Below are 8,828 nucleotides of genomic sequence, written 5' to 3' on the forward strand. Positions count from 1 at the left end.
CTCCTGATGCTGCGCCATTGGTGTGTGAATTCATATTTTCGTCGCTTTGGATAAAAGCGTCTACCTAATTGTAATTGCAAAAGGGGCAAGTGTTCAGAGCCCAGGCTGCCGATCTGTCTTCAACTACTTTGAGTCTTTGTGTGAATCATACAAAAATAGAAAACAGAGACACTTTCAAGTACTCATCTCTTCTGGATGACTTTCACAGTTAGTTGAAAAGTGGAAAGTGACTTAAGTAGTTGTGTGAAGTTCAAGACATGGCTACTTTCACACCTTCACACTCCTGACCAATCATGGCATGAAGAGAGTGAGACTATTAGAAAGGCAGTTTCAGATACTTTTAGACAATTCAGCAATAACTTTGACGCAGACTGAGACTTCAGATAGGCTGCAGATCAGCTGATAGTCACCACAAAAAACATGAAAGCTTCAGTCTGGCTGTTGGCAGCATCAGCCAAAATGGAGTCCAATTGCAGCCAGTTTGCTGGTGCTTCTGAGTTATGAGATCAAGGAAGCATGGCCTGAAACACCTGATTGCCAATGGTGCTTCAGGTACTAGCTCAGTGTGTCGCCTCATACCAGATTTTATCAGTGTCCTTGTTATTTCTCAGAATTTCTGACAACAAACGGTAGTTTTAACAAGTAGGTAAGTAAGTAGAAAACTATCCATGTGATTGGTTAGCTGTTGAAACAGGTCATGCAATCATTCATCACCTCATTGTTTTGATTCATCTCTCTGATCAACTTTTCTTTTTCATTTGTCATCAATCTTTTGCTGTCCATCAGTTTTGGACAAGACCACCACAGGAGTGCTGACTGCACCTGCTCCTCACTCTCAACATTATCAGGCCCCTCCTCCTGTCCACAAACAAGGCCCTCCTCTTGTCAATCATCAACCACCACCTCTTATACGAATTCAAGCCCCACCTCCTCCTGGAACCGCCCAGCCCCACCCACTTCCTGCACCCACACCTTTACCTGCACCCATATCAGCACCTGTCCAAGTCCAAGCTCCACCCCCGGCTCCAATACCTGCCCAAGCCCCAGCCCCAGCTGCTGTACCTAACCCAATGGTTTCTCAAGCCCCGCCCCCTGCTCCAACACCAGCTCAAGCCTCGCTGCCTGTCCCAGCACCCGCTCCAGCCCCGCCCCCAGTTGCTGCCCTGCCCCCAGGCCCTGTAGTCCAATCACAGCCACCCCCTGAACCCACCCTTCCTCCTGCACCTACTCCAACACCTGCCCTGACACCTGCCCCTGCCCCCTCACCTGCCCCCTCACCTGCACCACCCCCACAGACTCCAGGTGTGTACATCACAGGTGTAGTGTGTGTGTATAAAGCAGTCTGTCCAGTCAGTCTAGACCTGTAGATCCAGTAGAACCAGCAACTGGTGACTCTGCAGTCAGAACTGTTTGTGTCAGACATTCTCCATCATCACTGTTCATTCCTTCATTCCTGTGCTCATCTTTGTTACATCATGCTGATGACATCACATCCCACCTGTCCATGTCAGAGCCAGACAGACGCTCAGCGACACCTGGAGGGACCAGAAAAGGCAAGTCAAAGTCTCAGGTGGATCTGTTGATGTGTTCAGATGATTCTTGTCAGCTCATGGACACAGAAACCACCAGTTCGGCGTTTTTGTTCAGGTTGATGGTTGAGGGCATGATGAATACTGGGATTTATCCTGCTGGTTTAACTGTTTTGATATAAGAAGGATCATCCTACAGTTTGCTGTAGTCTGACCAATCATCTCTCTCTGCCATGATGCAGAGGTCACATGGGAGGACCAGCAGCAGAAAACAGCCAATGGTACAGTACCACTTGTTAGCCAAGACCATCCCCAGATGGCTAGCCCCTCCTTCCACCTGTAGAAAGTCCAGTCATGTTTCATGTTAGTCACCTGTATCTGTGATGACTTGACTACAGGAAGTGGATCAGGTAGCGTTTGTTTGGATTTCCTGTCAGCTTCTTGAGTCCTCTGTCCATTTAGTCACTGGTCCATTAAGTGTTTCATCCATTATTCTTTCCTGTTTGTAAATATTTTCTTGTTGGGTTGATGTTCTTTTATTTTCCACCTGTCATCCATCCATTAACACGAAGGGGAGGTGTTACCACTGAGCAGAGAAGGTAGAGATTCTGTCTTTAGCTCTTTCTTGTATATTAATTAATTCAGTCATTAAGCTGCTGTGAGTTTAAACTTTGTTTCCAGTCAGAAGTTTCTGTTCATCCTGTTTTCATTTCACCAGCAGATTTTTTGCCTTTGTCTTGTCTTTAGAAACTGATGAAGTGAAAACACACAAATCAGATAATTCACATATTGATCTTTCACTTGAGTTGATTGATCACTGATGACTCATTGTCACCCTGTTAATGAAGAACAAGTTCATCACAGACATTAATAACAGCAGCAGAATCAGCTTTGGGTGTCTGTTGACGATGTCGTCCGTGATATCGGCAGCTGTTCGGGACAACATTGGTTGTTTTTCACAATGTGATGTCACTTCTGTGTTTGAAAACATTCAGTGACATCACTGTCCAAAGAGCCAACCAGAGAGCTTCAAAAGCTATGACATCATTGATTTTGATAACTAAAGCTTGGATGTTAGAGTGTTGTAGTAAACTCTCCTCCTCTGTCTCTGCAGGTGTGATAAAGGATCCATCAAAGGTGAATAGACTGAAATATGACATCAACATATTGCACAATACATACATCACTGATGATGTCATACACCTGTTCACCTGTCCTCTGATGTCTTCAGATGAGGGACTTTAAATCATCAGACAGTGATGTCAGCGATCTGTCGGCCATGTCCAGCGACATCCGATCTGTCCGAAGGATCAGGTGAGACCAGCATCCTCAAGACTGAGGATTTATTTCCAGTGCATTTCAGGTTAAAATTTGAAAAATGTGATTCTACGTTTGTGTTTTATTAATCTGTTACCACATTTAAATATAGAAATACACACTCAATAAATCTCAATTCTGCACCAGCAACATGCAGAGCATAAAGAAGCAGTAGTGACCTCAGTGTTAATTATACATTTGTTCTGATGGGGGTGCCAGAGGAAACAAAACAGGGTCCAAAATGGAAAACACTCATCCTGTGTGGAGCGTGCATGTGATCAGCAAATGTCACGTGACGCCATTAAAGGAAAAACATGTTGTTCAGCCTCACATTCCACAATGCATCAATCACCCTTAAGCATGTTTCAGTTTTGGTTACATCACCCTGAGTTTGTTTATGTTAGCATGCTAGCTTTTAAATACCATGTTATTAGCATGTTTGCATGTCGTTTGTTATGTGTGTTGTTACTCTTCGTCACTCTGTCTTTTGCTGCATGTTTCTGTCTGCATGCTGCTGTTCCCTCCTTTCATTGGTTGAAACAGTCGGGTAGAGGCTCTGCAGGGCCAGTCAGTGGAGTCGGGGTCAGAGGGAACACAGGAAGTAGTGGGGGCAGCAGAGGGCCGAGCCATGCTGCAGAACAGCGAATCAGTGGAGGAAGGAGAGGAGGAGGAGCCTGAGCCTTCAAAGTAAGCCACTGATCAATAAGGCCCTCCATACCATTTGTCATAGCAACAGTAGTGACACCGCCCGCTTACTCCCTGTGTGTGGCTGTAACTCCACCCCCCACCAGGTGATTGACAGTTGTGATTGTTCATCCCTCCTCTCGCAGGGTGGCAGCAGCTGCACCTGGTGCTCCTCTCACGAAATCATCAAGTGTCGGTGGAGAGATTTGTTCACTGGGGAGAAACGACGATGATGACGACGACAAAAAGCGACGCTCAAGTTTCGGAGCGAAGATGATGGGAATGGTTGGACTGGGAAAGAAGAGTCAGAGCGCTTCCCAGCTCAACCCCGAGGGTCAGTCCCAGTTTAACCAGTCGCTGTGAAAGTCACCAGTAACAGTAGCCAGAACCAGTGATCTTTTTACAGGTTCCAGATCTCCAACCTCTTTTACTTATGTTAAGTTTCCACACAGTGTACGGACACACACAGCTCAAAAAAACAAAAACAAAACTCCATCGACTCAGTGTACTTTTGCATCACTTTGTAGCATTGTGTCGTAGCACCTTTGTCCAGTTGGACCAGAAAGTTGTGTTAGGGCACTTATTCTTGTTCTCTCCTGTCTAGAACCTTGCTTGTGTTGTATGAAAAATCTCATATGTACGCCGTTTTGGATAAAAGCGTCTGCCAAATGACTAATTGAAATTGAAATTGTGATTGTCAGCGTCATGAGCCGAGTGTCTCAAACATCTCAAAGTGAACAAACATTCAGTCACTTTACGACGAAGCAATAGAGACGAGAGCTCAACACAAATGAACCTTTGGAAACAAGAATGACTCAAACAAACAGAATGAAAGTCTTATTCGTCACCTCCAGAGTCACTCAGTTTCCTCCACCAGCCAATAATCATTCAGAAACTGAGATCTCTGTTTGACCTGCCGCTCTGTCGTCAATAAGAAGCATCTGACGGTCAGTGATGTTACCTGACCTTCTTGGAGGAAACGGATTTATGGATTAAATTCAGCTGCAATCCACTGAGAGTTAGACAGGAAGCAGCAGCAGAGCATCTGAGACAAACTGTGAAAACTGGTAAGATGATGTTATCGAGTGCTGTGGATGCAGTGCTGGCATTGCTTTCAGTCGGCCATCTTTGGTGCTGCTGTTAGGAGGATTCGTGAGGACAGGAACATGAAACATGGACATATCACTTTGATGTTTTATCTTATCTCAGACAGCAAACAAGTGAAAATTTGACTAATGGAAGTCAACACTGTGATGTCCACCGATCTGTGGAGATCCATGACTAACCCGTTACTGCTGTACACTGACTGGCTGTTCAGATGCTAAACGCTCCGCTGTGCTCAGCAGCTGCTCTCTGACGGTCTGCTGAGCAGGTGTGGGTGTATTCTTCTTCTTTGAAAACTGCTGCTGCCAGCTGAAACGTGCAATGGCAACTTCGTCCATTTACAATCTATATTTAGAAGATTTATTCTCAAACATCTCAGATTTAGAATTTTGAGATGCAACAGTTCACTGATGTTAACCAGCAAACACTGCAGTCAACTGAAGGCCACAGATTATGGAACTTGCTTAACCAGTAAACAGGTCCAGTCTGAGATCGAAGAGGATCCTGAACTCATTACTGCAGATATTCAGTTACCATATGTAATTATTCCTCTTTTTTTTTTCTTCTTCCATCTGCCACGCTCCATCCATCCGACCAGAGGAGGAGAAGAAGAAGAAGGTGGTGAGACTTCCTGTCCAGAGGAGCGTAGAAACCGGTTTGGCCATTGAGTTTAAATCTCGTTTCACTCGACAAGTCAGCCGCGACCCGGACGCCGAGGAGCCCAAACCTGGAGCGTACGAAAGACTCCCGTTCCTCCTCTCACTCCTCCTTTTAATCTCGCTCCTGTTTTCAGTCTCTCACTTGTTTTGTACCTTTTCACCTCTCTAATGTCTCACTCTTCTCATTTGTCTTTTCATCTCTCATTCATCCTCCTCATGTCTCAGTCCTTTTTATTCTCTCACTCCTGTTCCATCGTTAAACATTTCTCTCTCTCTGTTCTTGTTTTTGTTTTTGTTTTTCTTTTTGGATTTTCTTTGTTTCTTCAGTTTGATATTTCCAGGAGTCAAGTTGGCGTCAGACAAACAGTTCACTGGATTCTTGGAGGGATTAGGCCCCGCCCAGCTGGCTGGGCGGCAGACTCTGGCCACGCCCCCTATGGGTAATGACCAATCACAACTCTGTTTATACCTTCTTTAATACTCCACAACGTTACTGGTAATTTTTGTTACATTTTTGCTTATATTAATACTGCACACACGAGTACAGTAGTAATCATATCTGTACCTTCCTGTTTATGAGTGTTTGTATTTAGCTGTAAGTATGGACAGTCCTGTTATATTTACACAACTGAAACAAGCTCCTCTGATTGGCTGTTTGGCCAGGTGACATCCAGATTGGAATGGTGTACAGGAAGGAGCGTCTGGACGTGGAGGTGATCCGAGCCCGAGGGCTTGTGGGAAAACAAGGCAACAAGAACACTCCAGGTAAAAATACTAATGCACAGTGTGGGCTGTAGAACAGTGCCATAAACTGATGTTTTATCCTCAGCCGCAGTTTTTTATACACTTTTAGATTCTTGTTGTTTTACCTGCGTGTTTTAATCAGGTAAGCGATCTTAGCCTTTGGACATTTGGATCGTTAACGATTCGACTGCTGACTCTCGGCTGCCGCTAGCTTAACTAGGTTTGTTTTCCTGAGGATTTTAAGCATTTTGGATGTTACTTCTTGTGCAGTACTTGTGCTTGACACTTTGTCCAGGTGTCATCCACTGACCTGTCAGACAGAACGATACTGCCATCCTCCCGTCTTTGTGGACATCACCTAAACTGCATGCAGCTTTGCGTCACATGACCTCTGTGAATTTAGCATTTCCAAGCTGAAATCGGACACGTCTCGCCTGAAAAACAACCTTGAGGAGAAGGACAAGTTGATCCTGGGGTTTTCCACCATTGCAGCAACCCAGTCAAAATGTCTCTCCAAGCACGGTGGCGCTCTGGCAGAGTCCACCGCACCTCGCTGTCCGGTCTGTGGCTCCTCCCCTACTCGACCAAGTCTTTCAACTTGAAAACAGGTTCTGGCTTTGGGCTGCCCACTTCCTCTGGCTCCAAATGGATGCTGGATCTGCTGTCTGTGAACAGTAATTTTACTGTACGATTACTTCAAATCTCCTGACTCGCCCTATTTTTCATCATCTCGCTCCGCTAACTAAAGTACAGGTAACAGGAACTGGAAACAGCAACGCCCCCTAACTAACTTTCTGGATGTAGTTCGAGCAGGAAGGAAGTGGAGCAGCAAGCAGATATTGTCTGGTACACACAACTCCTCAAATAGTGGAGATGAAACTATTGTATTCAATGTCTGTAGGCCACCGAATATTCAGCTATGCTCTTTGGTGACTTTGAAGAAGTGATTTCCATCGTTGTCACTGACTTTGACCGTGAAGACATGAGCCCAAACGTCAGGAATGCTCAAGAATTCATTTCATGAGTCAAAGTTTAGGACTGAAGAAGGTTAGGACAAAGCGGTTTCACTTGTTCAGACTGCAGCTGAGCTGTGTGTGTGTTAATGATATATGTCTGTTGTGTGTGTGTTTGTAGCTCCATATGTGAAGGTCTATCTGATGGATAACGGGAAATGTGTGTTGAAGAGAAGAACCCGTCTGGCAAGAAAAACGCTCGACCCTCTCTATCAACAACAACTGCAGTTCGAAGAAAACCCAGAAGGAAAAGTACTACAGGTAACTTCACACACACACACACACACACACACACACACACACACACACACACACATCAAAATAAACAATGAACAAAATAACTGACAGATAATTACTGTTGAAGCTGAGTGAAGTTGAAATTTGTCATTAAGATGTAACTTCAGTTTCGAGTTTTGAAGTTGAGTTTTTCACGTTTTTCTTTTTTGTGGTGCTTTGAACGACACAAGCCTCTCGTTCCATTACATAGGAGAGAAGGCAGACATCTCTACAGCCGACACCTCCAGAACTCTGCAGCTCACACCAAAATACATGGATGAACAGCTCTGATTTTTGGGTGAACTGTCCCTTTAAGTAGTATCACGTGATTCTTCCGTTGCAGATAGCTTCGGCTGATTGGTCTGTGAATTATAGATGTTCACTTTTCTGTTCTTTCTGCACAGCTGAAGGACTTCTCAGAGATTGAAAGTTGAGAAGTTTAGTCACATGATCTCCTCGTGATGAATTTTAAACAAACTCACCTGCCAATCAAATTCTGTCTTTGAAATTTAACTTCAGTTTGAAGTCAAACAGACAAATCTGAAACAAAGAGTCTTAAGTCTCTCGGTCTCTCTGCAGATCATCGTGTGGGGCGACTACGGTCGGATGGACCATAAATCCTTCATGGGCGCTGCTCAGATCCTATTGGACGATCTGGACCTGTCCAACATGGTGATAGGCTGGTTTAAACTGTTTCCTGCCACCTCATTAGTGGACCCCACTTTGGCCCCGCTGACCAATAAGGAGACAGAGGGCAGCTAGTCATAGCATCAGGGGGCAGGGCCAACGGTATCACCATAGCAACAGGTGAGAGGGGACAAGGGAGACGTTGCTGCGCGGAGCCTAAAAAAGTACTGCAATCCTCTGCTGCTGCATGCTGCATGATGACATCACATTGATGATGTAACAGTGTTACAATAATGACACTGCGATGAAGGAGGCTCCGCCCCCAGTGCTCAAACAGGAAATGACTCTCCCAGTGAGCGCAGCAAAGGGTGCTGGGAAAAGAAAGGAGAGGCCATGTACCTTCCAGCTACCAGCCAATCTCAGCAGCTCTTCGGGAGTCATGTGACTGTTGTCCAGAGGGCATGTCCAGAAACCACAGACTCTGATAGTTTCCATGGAGACACAGGAACATGGAGGTCTGGCTCCTTCTTCTTTTGTTTTGCATGGAACAGTAGAACATAAAAACATCAAATGTGAAAAAAGTTAAAGAACATAAACTGAAAAATAAAACGATTCTCAATGCTCAGTGGTTCTCTGAAACTATGTTCTGAGAGATTGTTCTGTACAGTTTTACAAGGTTCTACAGGTAGCACTGTGGTTCTGTTTCTGTAGGTATCAGTGACTCTGGTTCTGTAAGGGTTCTACAAGTATCACTGACAAGATTATGGTTCTATAAAGGCTCTACGGTGGGGTCCCCAACTGTCCAAGAGCCAGAATTGCTCTCAGCAGAGTCTCCTCATGACCGTGGTTATTCTGCAGAAAGGTCAGAGGTCAAA

At 45.0% G+C, this 8,828-nt stretch overlaps 1 protein-coding gene across 16 annotated transcripts in view; it reads left to right on the forward strand.

Annotated features, from left to right (window-relative positions):
* The window catches only part of LOC143334971 (regulating synaptic membrane exocytosis protein 2-like), a 43,659-nt gene extending 35,081 nt beyond the window's left edge, over nucleotides 1–8,578 (forward strand). For 15 of the 16 annotated variants that reach the window (XM_076754021.1, XM_076754031.1, XM_076754028.1 and 12 more), the window contains 13 exons: nucleotides 787–1,302; nucleotides 1,512–1,553; nucleotides 1,772–1,810; nucleotides 2,102–2,128; nucleotides 2,644–2,666; nucleotides 2,761–2,843; nucleotides 3,390–3,533; nucleotides 3,677–3,864; nucleotides 5,233–5,368; nucleotides 5,621–5,733; nucleotides 5,957–6,058; nucleotides 7,172–7,311; nucleotides 7,906–8,578. In XM_076754021.1, the coding sequence (XP_076610136.1) occupies nucleotides 787–1,302; nucleotides 1,512–1,553; nucleotides 1,772–1,810; nucleotides 2,102–2,128; nucleotides 2,644–2,666; nucleotides 2,761–2,843; nucleotides 3,390–3,533; nucleotides 3,677–3,864; nucleotides 5,233–5,368; nucleotides 5,621–5,733; nucleotides 5,957–6,058; nucleotides 7,172–7,311; nucleotides 7,906–8,088 (1,736 nt within the window). In that variant the 3' untranslated portion in view covers nucleotides 8,089–8,578. The remainder of the gene's footprint in view (nucleotides 1–786; nucleotides 1,303–1,511; nucleotides 1,554–1,771; nucleotides 1,811–2,101; nucleotides 2,129–2,643; nucleotides 2,667–2,760; nucleotides 2,844–3,389; nucleotides 3,534–3,676; nucleotides 3,865–5,232; nucleotides 5,369–5,620; nucleotides 5,734–5,956; nucleotides 6,059–7,171; nucleotides 7,312–7,905) is intronic. The other variant, XM_076754029.1, reaches the window with a different exon arrangement.
* The last annotated feature ends 250 nt before the right edge of the window (nucleotides 8,579–8,828 follow it).

This window comes from Chaetodon auriga, chromosome 17 (genome assembly GCF_051107435.1).
Source record: "Chaetodon auriga isolate fChaAug3 chromosome 17, fChaAug3.hap1, whole genome shotgun sequence".
In the NCBI taxonomy this organism is placed as follows: Eukaryota; Metazoa; Chordata; class Actinopteri; order Chaetodontiformes; family Chaetodontidae; genus Chaetodon; species Chaetodon auriga.